Source organism: Scophthalmus maximus, chromosome 2 (assembly GCF_022379125.1).
Source record: "Scophthalmus maximus strain ysfricsl-2021 chromosome 2, ASM2237912v1, whole genome shotgun sequence".
Taxonomy (NCBI): domain Eukaryota; kingdom Metazoa; phylum Chordata; class Actinopteri; order Pleuronectiformes; family Scophthalmidae; genus Scophthalmus; species Scophthalmus maximus.
The window spans coordinates 10,740,206-10,758,351 of record NC_061516.1 but is presented as its reverse complement, the minus strand read 5'-3'; the positions used below and the strand labels follow the sequence as shown (position 1 = coordinate 10,758,351).

The following is an 18,146-nucleotide window of genomic DNA, read 5'->3' as shown; positions in this document are numbered from 1 at the left end:
AGGTAAAAAGCGCAGGTAAAAGCGCACTGCCGTGGTTTATTGGAACACTTGAAGAGATTTGTTAACTTTATAATATTTGTGATTTTCCCACAAGTTAAAAAAAAATGTCTGCTGTGAGAAGTGCAACGAGGAGTAATGTTCTTCTTTAAACTGCATGTGGTGTTTTCATGGAGGTTTCCCGCCGCTCGGGGTCACAGTTCAGATTCCGTCTTGGCTCTAAGGGCCATAACGTAACAAGGTTTTTTCTCATGGTTCAGTATAAAATTGCACAACTGACACCCATCCTTATTTCTACCATTGGAAGTAGGTGGTAGTATTATCTTTTTTCACTTTAGCCTGGACCCCATGCGTCACATGGAATGAGACCTGGTGGTCTGCGGACTCCACTTTGACAGCCACTGGACCTTATACTCTAAAATAGCACTATTCGTTTTCCTAATACTTGCACTGGTGCCTGGTGTCCAATACAGCGTAAGATAAATATGAGTTAAAATGCTTTGAGGAAAGGAAGTAATAAACAGAAAAGATAACCCAGAGATGTCAACATAATTGATCATAAATGCAGTCATTGCAGTCATTCATCACAGTCACAGTAAACAGCATCTCTTCCCACTCATCTGAACTACTGCTTTGCCGTCGAACATTATGTTGAGGCTGAGAAATAATCACAAGTGCATATTACAACTATTTTATACCTTAATCAGTATTTAAGCATATACCATATACAATCCCTATTACTTTTTTTTAAGGTGTACTGAAATACACTCCTTTTGCAGCTGGTGAGTTTTATTGGAATATGATAATTATACAGTCTCAGGTCTTGAGTGTTGGGTCTTTCTTCAGTCGTTACAGGTTGCCCTCTGAGTCTCCGTCTCCTGTGCACCGTGGTGGGTTCCAGTTTAAGTTCCACTGAATCTGTTCTTCAGGGTCACATGGGGTGTACATTGTCCCAAGTGGTTAGCTGTAGGGAGGTATCGGGGGCAGCAGCGGTGTCGCCCTGGGTGACAGCGAGGGTGGCCTGCTCGGGCAGCAGGCTGGGGTCTGTCAGGATGGCAGTAGTGGTACTCAGGAGACGGAGTGAACTCAGAACCACTGTCAAGAAATGACAAACACAAAAGTTTCTGATAATGTGAAAGGACGACACATGGAGTGACGATAGTTATAAAAATATGAAATACAGATTACAAATATGGGTTTAAATATTGGCACTGAAGAATCAGTTAATGGACTCACTTGGTCTTAGGGCAGGCAGGGAACAGTGCTGGTCCAGCCAGGACAGAGTGGATCGACACAGGTCCTCCACGCTGGCAGTGGACACCATTCCATTATAGGACTCAAACAGCGGCTCGATGATGATGCTGAACTGACACTGAGTTGAGGAAAGTCTCGTCGTCGTATATATATGACACGAAAGTTGGTGAATTTTCTTCAACAGGGTGTTTCAAAAATAAATCTGAGGTTGTTCTACAGCCTATCTCCCCCCACAATAAGGATAAAGCCAACTATCTCAGCAACAATCTCTACAAGTCATGACATTGTACTCAAAAGTCATTGGCTCTTCAATACAAAGTTTCATTATTAAAAAAAAGCTTAGTAATTTCCTTCAGCAGCTGGCCACTGCAGCTTTTAAGCCATGTTATCAGCTGGGGGCTATGTTCTGCGGTGAATTGATACACATTTGGTGCACTCCTGACTATTTACAGCAGCAGATTTGTGTATGTGGATCAATTAAAAAATAGACTAGTGGCCATGTTCATGGTATTAAAGGAAAAAGTTCCAGCGCGACCATGAGGCTAAATGATATGTGCTTAAATCTCTGGATCAGAAGAATATGATATACGAGGCTTTGGTTATGCATGCACACATACACACACACAGGCACAAATACACACACACACACACACACACACACACACACACACACACACACACACACACACACACACACACACACACACACACACACACACACACACACACACACACACACACACACACACACACACACACACACAATTTGTTGGAATCAATACATTATTGGTATGTCCGTGTGATTTCCTGGCTGCAAGAAACGCAAGGAGCTGGTAAATGTCTCCATCTTGAATACCTTGAAAAAACTATGCTTTTAAATGCTTTTAGAACAGATAAAGATAAAAGCACAATCTTTAAAGGAACCATAGAAGATATCTCAATATTCATGGAGAGGAACCACCTCAAGGTGTTTTTGTGCAACACACAAACGTGATCAAATTGTTATCTTATCTTCTAATCTTGCCTTTGAGATAAGGGCAGCGGTAATGGATTAGGCGATCATTAAGGAAAGAGTTATGTATGAAATTAGCATAATTTTTTTTATATGCAACACACACATTTGTTTTATCTCCCACTACACTGACAAGGCCAACATTAATTATGTGCTTTTTCCCCCCTGAACTAAAACTACACTGTTATACTACAAATTCTAGATTTGGAAATTTGTCATTGAGTATGTAGAGGACCAAAGACTTCATTTCAGAGGATATTTTCTCTGCCGTACTATAACAACACTATCCTTCTCAGTGTCTGTCCAGATTGGCAAAATGCTTGGCGTAATTAGCTCATTTGGATTCAAGGATAAAGGTTTTAGGGAACAAGACATCATTTGAAATTCCTCCAAAGTCTGAGGAAGCCAAAATGATGCTGCAGCCAACTACTGTACTGAAACACGGGATACAGATGGGTACATGTAGTACGCAGCAATTGATTATATTGTAGATTTGTTCCATTTAGAGTAAGTGTGTTTTTGAAGCCGCGTCCATTTTAATTAACCTTTTTGCAGATGTACTTTCACAGGGATACGATCCAGAACTTCCAGTTTCGCAGGGTCTGCGCCCGGACGTACTCCCTGAACTTCTGCCTCATGTGGTCAAAGCGCTGTCGTGTGATGGGCACACCGGTGGCTGGGAGCTGCAGCTGACACGCACTGCATGGAAAGACATACTGAGTCAACAGTCCCCTAACACAACAGACAGAAACTACTCAGCATTGTTTTAAAACCGATTAGTACAGAACACTGCTGTAATTCAATTCAGTTCTGTCTTTACAAACTCCAACTGGATTAAGTCCCTCCAAACAATATGGTATTGTGCATATATGGATTGATTTACCACTTACATGGGGAAATATAAGACTCCTGAATTTTATTATCAAGTTGCAATGGAATCACCCGATCACCAATATATAATACATGAATATACGCAACTTGAATCAATGCTTCTAATCACACATTTAACAAAGGTAGTTTTAACTGCAGGGGACTTCACGCACAGTGCAGATATGAATGCGGCGCACACACACACACACAAGCGCGCGCACACACACACACACACACACACACACACACACAAAGCGAAAGGTCTCACTTGATGGCAGAGTTGAGGAGCTGGATTTCCTCTCGGAGTCTCTGAGCCTCCTCGTGCAGCTGCGCTCGCTCCTGCTGCATCTTGCCGATGTACTCAGCCGTCTTCTGCAGTGTGGTGGCCTTGCTGATCTGTGACAGCGGACAGAGGGATCGCCACGTCAGCCATACTGCACACCACAATTACTCACCAATACTAAATATTGTTGTGGGTACATTCCAAACAATATCGAAAACAATCAAGAGTTTTCCAGTTGAACTCCGCATCAGCTCAAATGCTCCCCGGTGACACTCTCTGCCTCCGCCCTTTCAGCACATCTATCTGTAATGTAACGGTGAATCTTTTCACAGTACCTTTATGCTTGGCTGGGAGCTGAGCGTTGTCACGAGGTTATGTAAAGTGTCAAATCCCAGTTTGATGTTGAAGCGCCTCTTCTGCTCGGCTGAGATGTGAGTTATCCTCCTGGTCTCGGTTTGCTGCAGAGAACACATCTTAGAAATTGTGCATGTCACACCGAGAGCGACGAGCTGGTGCAACAATCAGTGTCCTATACTTCACATATTTAGCACTCAACGTGGACTTGATACAGCTATATTTAAATACTCAATGCCATCATGTGCTGTTTAAAAACAGATCTGTACTGGACAGTATGTATTACCTTACTTGACTCTATCTTTCCATGGCAATGGAAGCCTGACTGTGGGGACTCGGGGTTGGAGGCTTTGTCCAAAGGGTTTTGTGGTGAAGTTCGGCCTGGGTGTTCTGAAAAATTAACTAAAACAATAAAAGATAAGAATACTTCAATAAAATCTTGTTATTATATGACTTCTACATCTACAAAAATCAATTATTCAGTTGTACGGCTAGGTTCCTGAAAATCTCAAAGGGACAACGATATGAATTGTATTACATTATATTAGGGCTGCAACGAAAACAATTAGTTTCATCATCGATTAATCTCTCGATTATTTTCTTGATTAATCGATTAGTTGTTTAGTCCATAAAATGTAATTAAAAGGTGAAAAATGTCGATTGTGTTTCCCAAACCCCAAGATGATGTTTTGTTTTGTCCGTACACCAAAGACATTTAGTTCACTGTCATAGAGGAGCAAAGAATCAAGAAAATATTCACATTTAAGAAGCTGAAATCAGACAATTATGACTTTTTTTTCATTAAAACTACTTGACTGATAAATTAATTATCAAAGTTGTTGGTGATTGATTTAGTCGATTACTCATCGATTAATTGATTAACTGTTGCAGCTCTACATTACATCATCCATACAGTATATACTATGGCTATGCTGACATATACAATAAGCTTCATGTGACCATTGATGAGAAATTAGAGAAGAAATGTAAATGTATTGAAATATATTGTAATTTTAAATATAAAGCTTTTTAATTTTCCTTGAACTTCCAATCAGTTGGGAAAAAAAGTGGGAGAAAAAAGCTTTCTATTTTTTTCTTAACCACTTATCAGAAGATAATTTACTAAACTTTTGATCTTTTACTTGCTGATTCCTCTTTAACTGCTTTGTTTTCCGATTTCCTGAGATCCATATACAAACACAAACCACTGAAATGACTTGCAGTGTACGTCTTGACAAGATGGGAATGTTTGCGAGTGTTTTGGAGTGCTTAGTACTTACCGGATAAGCTGCTCCTGTCTGTGCCGTAAAGCTGCACCGGAGATAGTTTCTCAGTCTTGGGAACGAGGAGGGTTGTGCCGGTGTGTGTGGAGCCGTGGGTGAGCAGGGCAGACACCCCCAGGCCCCCGGAGGTGCTCGCGTGGGGTCTGCTGTGACCCAGGGTGGCGCCCTGGCTGCGCAGAGGTGTCGAGGCTGACATCCCCGCAGGCCAGCCGGCCCCGTGCTGCAGCTGCGATGAAGTTCCTCCGACATGTGTGCTGCTGCTCGACTGCTACACAACACACAAACTCTACTCGGAGTGTCTTCCCACACAAATGCACAAAAGTAAATCAAGCATTTTGCATTTTTGGTCTATACATTTTTACTTTAGTTTCTTTTTGTCTTGGGAAAATCACTAAGTTTAATCGAAATGTTTGACAGAACCCTTCAGAAAGGGATCAGCTTTTCATTTAGATGCAGACGACCCTGAGAATGAACCACATTTTATATTTCGTGAATTTGAGCCAACTTCCATTTGGACCACTGGAGCACAACAAATCAAGGTTTGAGCAACAATCATCAAGTTTGTTAAGATTATCTTAAAAAAATACATAAACAATCAGAGCGTAGCCTTTTAAACCTGATCCTTTGTTTAGATCATTGTGATGTCAACATCATGATTTTAAGCAATTGTAACAATAGTGGGGAATGAATTATTACATTTATATTACTCAAGGAAGCTAAAATTAAAGCTAAAATTTAAAGCGGACCCAGAGTCTCCAGGACCACAAACAGAACAGTGGAGTTAATGATAACGAGTAATAATAAAAACATAATTTCAAATTCACTGTTCAGACATCCGAATGCCATCGACTTTCTCATCCTACTCTTGGCAAGTGAACGAATGAGCCCGAAACGTCACACTACTCCTTCAGGTTGATCAGCTATTTGATGTAGACATGTTGTGCCTGGTCTGTTACTGTGTCAACACTGAAGGACAGGCTTACCGCAGAGCAGGGCGATGATGACCTCTGACCTTTGGCTGTCACTAGAGTAGTATCCAAACCCAGCATTGGCTTACCTGCAAAAAACCAAAAGATTTTTTTTGTTACCCTGACAGAAACATGAGCTCACTCATTTTTCTTCTGATTAATAAATGATGTTAAGGACAGAATGGGAAAGAGAGAACTGACTCACGTTCCCGGGCGCCGGAGGAGAGCAGTTTAGCCAGGCAGCTAGTGGGCGTCGGTGTAGTGAACTGGGAGGCAGGCGGAGCTGAAGAGGCACTAACTGTCCTGGCTCCTCCCGTCTTTTTCTTGTGCTTCCCTCTGGCCCCTGTGACAGCCACCTGCCCCGGGACTGAGAAGCAGTGGGCGGCCGTGACAGAGGGCGGCATTGCCTGGACCTGGTCGGACATGGCGGCAGGGTAGCTGAGAGAGTGGCAGGGAGACTGGGCGTATGTGTCCACCATTGGTGGGAAGCCGTGACCCTGGTGCACAGAGCCCTGGGCCCCCGCGGTGGAGGCGGTGTGGGTGATGACAGAGGAGGTCACGCTGGTTGTTGTGTAGTAACCAAACTTGTGGCACGGCGGCGGATGCAAAAAGGGAATACTTGCAGAGACGGGCTCCTCGATGCTCGTGGTGAATGCTATAGAAACCGGTGCGTTTGGGTACAGCTGATGTCCGTACGGCATGGCCTCTGATCCGACGCTGGACGCGCTGTATTCCCTGCAGTCCGGGCCTGGCCTGGCCTGGCCTGGCCGGGTATTGGATGAGGACGGCTGAGGTGAACTGCTTGATGACAGATTGGGCTGGAAAAGAAAGATTCATTTTTTTCCTTTTTAAAAGAAATAGCACCAATGGTTGCAGGCGAAAAATATTTTTCACAGCAAGACAATCACACAAGAAGGAGGAGCTATTAACAGCGACAGTACCTGGTCCAGCTGGCTGTCGATAAGCAGCTGAGGAGCTGTCACTACAGGGGAGGGAACGGGGGCGAACGCCGTGCTGGACGAGCTCTGAAAATACCCACAGTCAGCAAAACCAGTCTGCTCAACGGGCTGGCCCCTGTAGGTCATGAAGACATCTGAGGAAAAACGCACACATACTGTTAAAAAGACACTTGTTTTGGAAATGAACTTTATGAAGGTTTGTGAAAGAGGAATCCTGGTATGAGTCTCAGCCAACAACAACAGAATATAACTTCTAACATTCAATGCCAAAGTATGCAGTCACCTCAAACCACACAGAATGCTGGAAATACTTCATGGAACCAGTTTACATTATCATTAAGTTGTAAATCTGTTGGCATGAATGACACAAACGGGCCAAGATATGTTGTCCAGTAGTGACTGAAGTTTCGCCCATAATCTCACTTAGATATGAAATGTCTAAATTACAGTCATGTATTTGCCAAATTTATGAAACTTCAGAGCAAGTGTCCATTGCTGAATTTCTCAAAATCAAATACAAAAATGGCGCAGATTAATATCAGATCCAAAGTCTAATCATGTATTTGTTTTTAGCATGAACCATAGTCTACACAGAAGTTTCAGCCTTTTGAGGAAACGTGTAGACAAATGAAAGATGATTACAATTTTAAATTAACCCTTTGCAGAAATGTCACTCTCACCAAATACTGTTAATTTTGGATCGGCCTGCGGTTTGAGATCTCAGTCGCAGCTTTTCATCTTAGAAATCCTCAAACTGAGGTACTAACACCAAAACAGAAGATAAGAGCCGAAACAGCACACAATAAGTCCCCCTCCAAAATACCGTGCCGCTCTCTGTATGAGGTTGCCACTCAACGTATTTTTGGAGCCGAGCTGTCGCCTGTGATTAAACCACGGTTCCTTTGTGTCTCGACGTTGCTCAGTTCAAACCAGCTGAGCAGACAAATATTAACTCGAGTGCTTTCAATCAGCGAGATATCGATTCCGCCTTTTGGGACCTGGACACACAATCATTAACATGTGGAGTCTGGATACTCCAGCACGAGACAAGCTTTGTAAAACACAACATGTGTTACACAAGTTTGCAAATACACACCAGTGTGTGTGCGTGCGAGCGTGTGTGTGTCACGCACATTATTACAACAGCGGGCTGCAGGCTGATCGTGTGTCTTACGAGGGCTGGCTTGTAGCCGGAGGGCTGCTGGATTGCTCCACTCAAAGCAACACACAGGCCAGAACATCCACAGCCAATGTGCCCCTGAGCGAGGAACTAAAGCCCAACGCGCTTCTTTCCCTCCTGTTTGAAGCTATTCTGCAGCCCGTGTCCCGCTGCAGGTGAGCTGTAAGGTCTCGAGAGGTGAGCAGCCCGGGGCCAAATAACAAAACAAAAAGGTCTGCTGCCTCTCTCACTCTAGGGCACATATCAGCGAGTATTCACTTCTAAAAGGTCAAAGCTCAACAGTTTATCATGGGGTGACTTCACAAAGACGTTAGCCCAACCCAGCATTAACTCATTCATTTTTTGCCACTTGGTGGGAGCAGAGAGTAGAGGGTTGAGCAAACGCCATCACTAACAGCAGAAACTTCACACAAACAAAGTCACCTTTTTGAAATTATGCCAATATCAAAATCCTCTCAGGTGGTCATCAAAACCTTATTCTTCGAGACTTTAAACAATGGTCATCCAGAGCTGGTTTCAGAGAAGGAATGTGCACCATCTCCCCTTCAATCACTTTATACTATATATCCACTGCCTTATAGGTGGTGACAGGGGCAGGGGGTCACGGTTAAATACATCCTCTTCCACTTCCCCATTGTCGCAGCTCAACCCTGCTTTAACCCCCCTTCGACCACTGAGGACCCAATAATATACTGCTGACACAGCACATGAACAAAGGAGGGCCGTTCAAGGTCAGATTTTATGACACCATGGCCATCAGGAAAAACAATAAACAATAAATCACTTTTTATTTACAGTGTGTCTAATGTTCCATCCTTTGCAAAAAAAAATGCCCTTCTCTGCACTGACTCAAGCACACGTGTATCACACTGTTATCAAATAATTAACTATGCTGCACAAAGATGACCGACGTGCACTTGGTGGAGAAGAAGAGAAGGAAAGGAAAAAAAAATGAGTGGAAAATGTCGATCTGCTGACAATATGTGAGAATCCCACTGGAAGACAGACAGACAGGTAGAGAGGGAGTACCTGTTATATCCATGAAATCATCCAGGTTGGGCTGCAGCGGAGTCAGACCTGGCTGGATTATATCAGCATTGCTCATGTAGGCTGAGGAGGAGAGACACTGCCATGTTAGACACGATAGAGACAGGAATGTGTTTGAGTGCAACTGTCAATGTGTCCATTTTCTTTTTTTTTTATTTGGAATTTTCTTATTCGCAGGGCTGTTGGGCTCCTTTGTCACCTTAGCTGGAGTCATCTCAGTTGTGTGTGGTATTAGTAGATTGGTAGATTGGGTTTGTTCACAATTGTAACTTTAGATGACCATTTCTGAGACAAATCTGTACGCAAATGCAAATAATTCCGAAAGGGCAGCTTACTTTTTCTTGCCACTGTAAGTCTACAGCCTTACAGTGGACCTTACCACACAGCATGCTGGAAATACTTCATGGAACCAGTTTACATTATCATTAAGTTGTAAATCTGTTGGCATGAATGATATTGTATTTATATATATATATACTGTATATATATATATATATATATATATATATATATATATATACACATTACAGTGCATATACAGCTGATCTATCTTTCACACTGTCACAGCTGATAGCCAGTTTGAAAACTTCAGTGTGGACTACTCACTGCTGTATCGGTCGCTGGCCCAGGGACACGGCTTTTGCGTCATGGTGAACAGGGTGTCGGAGATGTCGGACAGCAGGAAGTCCAGGTCAAACATGTGGGTCTCCACCGGGGCGGCCTCCGGCTCCTGGTACATCTGATTGGACCATTTCTCCAGCTTGGCCTGGCAGAACTGACCCTGGAGCACATCAGAGCAGACGGATGAACCAAAACACGTCAATGGGGTGACAAGTCCGCTGTCGGTCCCCGATCCATCCATTAGATGGCTCTCTACGAGAAGTGCTCAGGAAGGGCTGAATGGAAGATTGTGCACTGATTGCGCACTGGCATTTGGCCCCACCTGTATACATTCAGCATTAACTGTAAAAACAATTGTAATAAAACATGAATGGATCCAGTTACCCTTAGAAATACAATAAAGTAAAACACAAATGTAAAAACGGAAAGCACACAAATTACATCCACAAACAAAATGACACAGCCATCCAGCCAGTCAACCAGAAACATACAACTCCAGGAGCCCACTCCCCTCTTGAAAACCAAACTCACATCTACTTGACTTGAGTGAAGCTCTGGACTCGGTCTTTTCCCTCTGCGCGAGACGATTTGCTTCACCCTGATCACTTATGCGGCCACATTTATAGGGAAGCCCAGACTGAGACGGAAACTGCTTTGATTACGTCTGAACACACGACACATCCGCTTGTAATTTTTTGTACTTCGATTTGTTCTCTTTGAGGGAGAACATAAGTGAGAAACGAGCAGAAAAGAGTTGTGTGCATGTGTGCATGTATATACAGTGCGTGATAAAAAAGCACTTTGGACGTGTTGTTCATAAACACGAGCACCTTACAGGTTATCATTATGTCGCCTTTGTTCATGTCTTTATTTTGATGTCTCACCGTTTCAATGAGAGCGGCGGGCTTTTGTCCCTGACCTAATTCCGGCAGCACTTTCACATTCACGTGCGGGCAAACAGGGAGACCGCAGGGCCCCTCACAAAACAAACCGCTGTTGCTTCAGTAAAGAATTTCCCACTTCCGATTGGCATTATTTACAATTTCTTTCTATTCAGGGCTTTCCTGCAACTAGGTGGTATATTATATTAAATGTAACTTGGCATAATATGAGATGAGGTGAGATGAGATGAGAAAATATGCAGACATTACATTATTGTGATTATTACAATAATTATTATTACATACTGTTACATAAGTCAAATTATATAGTGAGAGATGGAATAAAAATTAGATTTTATTGTTAGAAGAAGTGAATTATTACTGAATTGCATTGCTCATATCTTCACCTCTTTGCACTGATTTTTTGGATTTGAAAAGATAGCCCATTGAGATGTAGCTTCAAATTTACATCATTAGAAAACACACATACACACAAAGACAGTATTATTTAACAAACATACAACACACATGCACAGATACAGACAGCTCGCTCACACATGCCCCCCCCCCCGCCTTCAGATGTTGAAGAAGAAAAGTTACATACTATGACAGAAATATTTTTTATAAATGCCATTAGATCAGCATAAAGAGCAACTGAAGTTTGTCTTTGATCAATTTGTAACATAAATAGACTGAAGACTGAATATACACACAAATTAAAATCGTAAACAGCACAACATTTGGGGACAAGATTTGTCAGGCAAGATCATTCCAGTTAGATGGAGCTTTGTATTTTAATAACCCGTGTCCGACTTCTATGAAAAGTCTGGGTAAAAACAAGAAGGAACAACGCACATGTCTGAACGGATATGAAGAGACATGAAACAACAACTCTGTTTCACATGGGAAGGACAATTACATTAAAAAAAATTGAATTTAACTGAAGCTTTTGGACACGTCTAAATGAATCTGCATGGAGTCCCTGATCTTTACTATAGGAAGACACAGACATCAATGTGAATTTTAGAGGAGTCATCGTGGTGACGTTGGGTCTAAAACCGGATTGGGACAGAGATAAAATGTTGCATAGATTGATGTTCCATGATTGCGGTTATCTTTCTCAAGATTTTGTACAGTACAAATGATAGAAATTGGCTGATAGTTATCCACATCGGCTCCAGCTTTTCCAGCTTTGAAAAGAGGGGAACTACCATGTAGGGGGAATTGAACAAGTAGATTCAATAAATCTGCATGGGCAAAAAATCATTACTTGAGCAGCAAGTTTAACAAATTTGGCTTCTAAACCATCTGGACTTCACTTATAGGTTGAACAACATCTGTGGGCACGTTGAGTTTGAGGAACCAGTCGTACCATATGAATTAAAGTGTTGGGAAACAAAGATAGATGAGAAATTCTGATTACAAGCATGGGAATAAAAAAATAGGATCTGAAATCATTTCATTTCTTCTTCTTTTTTAGCTTTATTTACAGTTCAGGTGATTCCAAAGAATTCTAGGGTTATTAAAAAAAAATCCTGCAAAAGAACTAATTCTATAGCGGTTGGATAATGCATTCTTTGTTTTGCTCTAACATATGTTGCTCAATCAACAGGATCTTTAGACGGGCAATATTTGGCCCAGACTTTATCCCTTTGTTTGGAAAGGCTGATAACATGTGAACTGATTCAGGGTTAATCATCTAAACCTTTCACAGCGGCATGTTCATTAATTACATTATAGCAAAGTTATCAACAAAAAGAATGAACTGAAATCTATTCCAATTAATAGTGGTGATCATATATTGAATGTAATGATCTACATTGACATTCTGTCCAAGTCCGATATATTTTAGAGGACAACTGGAATTTTATTTGGGTGATGAGATAAACAGACATAGCAGCAGATTTGCTTCTCCTTTCTAACAGAGATGAAGACGGATGATCCACTCCGGATGGCTCATTGATTGTCGGGGTGAAGTTTACACTAACAAAATATATATATATAGAACACAATGGTCATCATGGTAAAGAGTAACTCAGGCTCTGAGGGAATCCATTATAGAAGCAAAGTTCCTAAAATTGAGATGGATAACCTCTTAACCTTTGGCTGATTCAACTGTACCAGTAGAAAAAGTAAAAGACGTTGACATTGGGTAGATACAGCTGCAGGCAGGACAGACAAACAGACAAACAGACACACACACACACACACACACACACACACACACACACACACACACACACACACACACACACACACACACACACACACACACACACACACACACACACACACACACACACACACACACACACACACACCATACCAAATACAAAAACAAGGCCAGCCAACTGACCCTTGACCCGACAGGGCAAAACCAGATGCACTCTGAACTTTGTCTGCTTCTTTGAAGAGAAATATATAAAATGAAAATGACTGTTGTTGTCACCATGTATGCACCAAATTGATCCATATGTAAATACAGAGATGCACTCAGTGAGTTTACCTATGAGTAAATGTATTACAAGCCAATACACCAGTCAAACAGTTTATCTTTAATGATGCCTATAATGTTTCGTTTTCATTGATGATGTCATAAAGGTGTTAATTGAATTACATGTTTTAGCATTGAGGTCACAATGACTGTGTTGCACTGCATTATATTCTGGTGTGTATCTAATATATTCTGACAAACACATTGTGCACCTCCATCAATGTCTCCAAAAACGGAACATTTGAGAATGTCATTAAGGTCGTAAATTGGCTCTGGATGAGTCTGGCGATCGCTACTATTCATCCCCTGGGAACCAGGAACGTCTGTTCAATATGTCACGACAATCCAACCGATGTACCGAACCAATCAACCCACAGACCGCAGACACTAGTATCTGTCGAGGTGTGCTGCTAGCCTGGCTACAGATCAATATTTATACTCAATCATTATCAAAGTACAAACTTCTCGCCGGTCGCACAGTCCACTCCCCCAGTCGAAGCACAGCCTCCCTGCCGCAGCCTTCATTTGCAACCTGATTCAGGAGCCTGGAAGGACTTTGTTTCACTCTCAAAATGACTGACTGAGTTTTGATATGAGGGCCGACAGTGTAGTATGTCATATAATAGAGTCTGTAAAAGATGTGCATGGCAAACGCTGCTTTTACTGTGCAAATCAAACTGTAAAAAGGGTTTTATGAGAACGCGGTTGACAGTAAATTCATTCAGCCAGTTCGGTTTCAAATGAGGTTTTGAGAGCTCTAAACTGTTATAAAGTAATGAACGAACATTACTATAACAACGCCTATAATAATAATAATAATAAAAACCTGGTACTGAGGTGTGTTGTTGTTTTTTCAGCCACTGAGATAACACGGAGCATAAAAGAAGCGAGCTTTGGTGATCTTTGACCTGTCGGCCACATGCCGACACGCGTCCTTTCAAGTGCCGCGCAGAGCATGAACAATGTGAGCCGCAGACAGGCCCTCAGTCGGATACACTGCAATCCTCGCAGCGGCCTCGATCGTGCGCTCAGTTAAGATGTGAGCCTCCAGAGACAGTCGGAATAAGGACCACCAAAGTCTAGTGGTGTGGCTGTGACCTGCGAGGGGCCGAGCTCCCCCGTGTGAAAAGCTACCATGAACGAATGAAGTGCTCTGCCGGAGTCCCTCCCCTCTCTTCGCCTTTCTCCTCTTTTCCTCCTGATCTGTTGTTTGTTTTTATTTTTTGCAACCGTGACGTCGGCATTCACAAAGCTGCAGCTCGAAAGTAGGTCGGATTTGATTAAATGACATTAAATTCGGCAGTTATCTCAGCTGAAAAAAAAGATGAGGCCTGAAGAGGGTGTGAGACGCATTGTCGCTGCTGGCGATCAATACGTGCCGGTCGCCTGCAAATGCCGAACCAAGTTGTTTTGTATTTTTCCCGCTTCTTTCTTCTTCTTTTTCTTTTTCCAATTCTCTCTTTTCCTCTCTAGTTAATCAGGGGAGGCTTCATCTACATGCTTAAATAGCGGGCAGGCCACCAGCACACCCACACACTGGACGCTGGGCCAATTAGTCTTCAAGGATCAAAATCAATGTTTCTCTATATCAGTGTGTTCCCTAAAACCCACGGCAAGAGACAGATATTAATGTCATATGACTCCTCTTTTGTCTTACCTCGTGCAGCATTGACAGAATATCATCCTTCTTTTTCTGAAGCTGCAAAAAAGAAAGAAAGAAGAGAAACAGTTTGAGACGGGGTATTTGGTCACAAACCCTAGAAATCATCAAAATTCAAATTCGACCTGATGATGGAAATCGAAAACAAGGTCATTTAGAGTTCATCATGCTGGAGAATGAAGGTTTGTACCAAGTCTGTGACAAATTTCACAGCGATGGATCCAAAAGAGCTGCTGAGACACAATACACTGGACCTCACAAATACCAACCTTATGGCAGATGCAGAGAAAAGACATGGGATCGCCGAAAGTCTTTAGGACATGTCACTTGGGAACCAAGGATGTTTGCGCAATGTGGAAAATATTTATTCAGACAAGTGAAACTTTGACCTGCTACAGGAAAAATATTCCCAGTCAGTAAACATCATCCTCTGGTGACCACGGATGTCAAATCCATTTCGCTCTGGTCATCCACAGAGCTGAGCTGCTGGCATGGTTCAAAATAAACAAGAAGAAAAAGATGTGTTCTCTCACCCTCTTCTTATAGTAAATCCTCCACTTGTGATACTCCTTGATCACCACCTCAATCCTCCTCTTCCAGTAGCTGCCCTCCAATACGATCGCCTGTCGACAGGAAAGCACGAGACATTCAGGTCCTGAGTCTCATCAGTTTACAGTACATGTACCTTAACTCAGCATGGTACATTTGCAATAAAGTGTTGTAAAAGAAGCCAGCTCGTAGTGCATTAAGCAAATCTGAGCGAATAAAAGACTCCTCTGTAATCCTATATCTTTCTTCTACAACACAGACCACTCACTTCAGGCTTCCGATGGGCATCGGCCTCCGAGCCCTCCAGTGGGGTGACGAAGCCACACACAGAGTTCTTCCTCCTCTCCACATCTAAAAAAAACCACAGCAGGTAACACAATCAGCAGGTCTGTGGCTGTTTGTACAGGGAAAAATACTATTTAGATTTACAGCGGGGGCCTCCGTGCATGACTGTAGCTGTAAAGAGTCCTGCTCAGTCCCTCCGTTTTGTCACAAATTGTAGATGTATGCTTCTAATCGATAACAAGTTCGGCTGCATTGTTCATCAGTGGAGCGGGGAGAGGTGAGTGAGAGGAGCTGAAGAGCCTCACACTGAATGAACCAGGCCCTCCAGATGGCGTTGTTCAGGCGGATCTTATCCCTCCACAGCAGCCGCAGGCCCTTAAAGGACTTCCACTTCGGTGAAACTATCTTACCGCTGCGAAAGAGGGGGGAAAAAAAGCAATTACGGTCATGGGGGGAAAAATAAATGTGACAATTTATCATTGGTTCGTTGGAAAATGAGCAATGTTCGATGCTTTTTTTTTTCTTTTCTTCTCTTCTTCCCCTTAACGATTAGTGGCACGGACGCGTGACAAAAGAGAAGACTTTAGAGGAAAAAGGGACACAGTGGAAAAACTATCAGCAGCCTCGCCGCCACATCTGTTGGAAACCTGTCCCGAGGTTGACTAATGGCGTCCCAATCAGCTCACTCGCCGGTACACTTGCCCGCCCGCAGAGTGCTCCGGAGAGGCGTCGCAACGCGCGGTGCTCGGGAAGTTGCTAGGAAGCCGGAGGGAACGGCCTTCGACATGCTTTCAACGCCCGCTGCGCGCGAGACGCTCGGATGAGCAGCAGAGGCAGCGCACCACTGTCCTGTCAGGAGGGGAGAACTCCTCGACGCCAGCTTGGTTAATGACAAATAACCAACTGTTTGCACAGAAACCCGCTGCCTGCTCCACATACAGTAATGTGTTAAAAGTCCTTGAGATGAATGTGGATTTTTGTGGCTTCTGATTCTACTGGAAAACATCCATGCCTCAGGGATTATTGTGCAGCTATTAGGAAACAAAATTGGCACCAAGTTACTGCTTCTTTGGGTCAGACGTCGATGGTAGCTCTTGAGAACAAGTCGATAATGCAGAATTATGCAAAAACACACTTTTTAGGAGAGTTAATTCAAGAGCAGGTCGTTTCTCAACAAGGTTCGCTCCAGATATCTTGTCATGTTTTCCTCTTTCCCTTCTCTTATTTGAATCTTTCCATTTACAATGTCTGCGTGTATGAACACATATTAAGTACAGAATTAGCTCTAATGAATCCAGGGCATCATTACGGGATCTTCTCCTCTCCCCTCTCCCCTCAGTGACAATGTAATCTGCCGACAGCTGCCAACTAGAATCAAAGTCCAGTTGTCACTGAAGATTTTCCAAGCTGTTGCACAACGCCTCTCTCCAACACATCTGCTCGGTGGGATCAAATCTTCGGTTTTCAATGTGCCGAAGTGAATCCATGACAGATTTTGGTGGAGAACTTTGTGGCTCTTAAAAACATTCACGTACAGAGGGGAATCACTGCAGGGGGTGAAGCAACACATTCCTTACAATCAATGCCTGCAGACTTCGAAACAAGTTGTTGCTGTTGAGCTGCACAAAAGGCGGCCAACTTTACGCACAGATTCACTCCTACAAATAAATTAACGAATGAGGGGAACAATAAAAAATAAAAAAAAGGTGGGATTTTCTGCAAAATTCAAAAGCAGCCTGGTTTTTAAAGTCCCAGATTGTACCTGACGGAACAACACACACACACACACACACACACACAGAGGGAGACTCACCTGTAGGCCAGGGACATGCACTCGAACAGGCGGGTCAGGGTCGGGTCGATGCTCAGGCTGCCGGCGCTGAGCGGCCCGTAGCGGTACGTGTGGCACCACGTCCGGTTCACCGTGTCGAAGTCGTAGCGCAGCGACCCGCCGCTCCTCCTCCTGCGCGCCTCCGAGTCGCGGTGCGGCGACGACACCATGAAGTGGCCGCTGTGGATCACCTGCGTGCGGGGCCCGGCGCAGGGCCCGGCGCCCGCAGCCGCCCGGGCGGGCTCCCCGTCCGGCTCGGAGTCCGACTCCCAGGGGTCCTGGAGCTGGCTCTGTCCGGACGCACACGCACTCCCTTTGCCCGCCATTGTGCGTTCTTTCTTTCTCCAAGCGGTGAACTTTCTCCCCCTCAGACGTCCCAGGGCTTCTTGGAACAGGCGCTGGCCCCTGACGCACAGCTGTCCGCCTGTCCCCTCAGCAGCAGCAGCACACCTCTCAACTCGAGGTGTGTGTGTGTGTGTGTGTGTGTGTGGACTGTTGTGCAAGAGCAAACTCATCATTATGACAACTTCCCGAGGAGGACGCTAATTATTAATAGACCAATCCTCGTGAGAAATGGTTCAGTCTGGAATTTTGACTCTGAACACACACAGCAAATTC

The 18,146-nt window shown here is 43.6% G+C and overlaps 1 protein-coding gene across 3 annotated transcripts; it reads right to left on the bottom strand.

Moving 5' to 3' along the window:
• Positions 1–16: 16 nt before the first annotated feature.
• Positions 17–17,992, bottom strand: LOC118301290 (carbohydrate-responsive element-binding protein). Of its 3 annotated transcripts, none has more exons than XM_035626644.2 (17): positions 17,511–17,992; positions 16,003–16,109; positions 15,681–15,763; positions 15,397–15,486; positions 14,861–14,902; positions 9,814–9,988; positions 9,190–9,270; positions 6,963–7,114; positions 6,227–6,839; positions 6,037–6,110; positions 5,051–5,321; positions 4,057–4,172; positions 3,752–3,874; positions 3,402–3,529; positions 2,839–2,962; positions 1,234–1,363; positions 17–1,092 (listed from the first exon to the last, which is right to left on the bottom strand). In XM_035626644.2, exons 1-17 carry the CDS (start codon positions 17,852–17,854, stop codon positions 929–931), a joined length of 2,817 nt encoding a protein of 938 aa, XP_035482537.1. In that variant the 5' UTR covers positions 17,855–17,992; the 3' UTR covers positions 17–928. The 3 variants fall into 3 exon arrangements, with proteins under 3 accessions (XP_035482537.1, XP_035482539.1, XP_035482538.1); XM_035626646.2 differs by having other exon boundaries at positions 4,057–4,160; XM_035626645.2 differs by having other exon boundaries at positions 5,051–5,318.
• Positions 17,993–18,146: the final 154 nt, after the last annotated feature.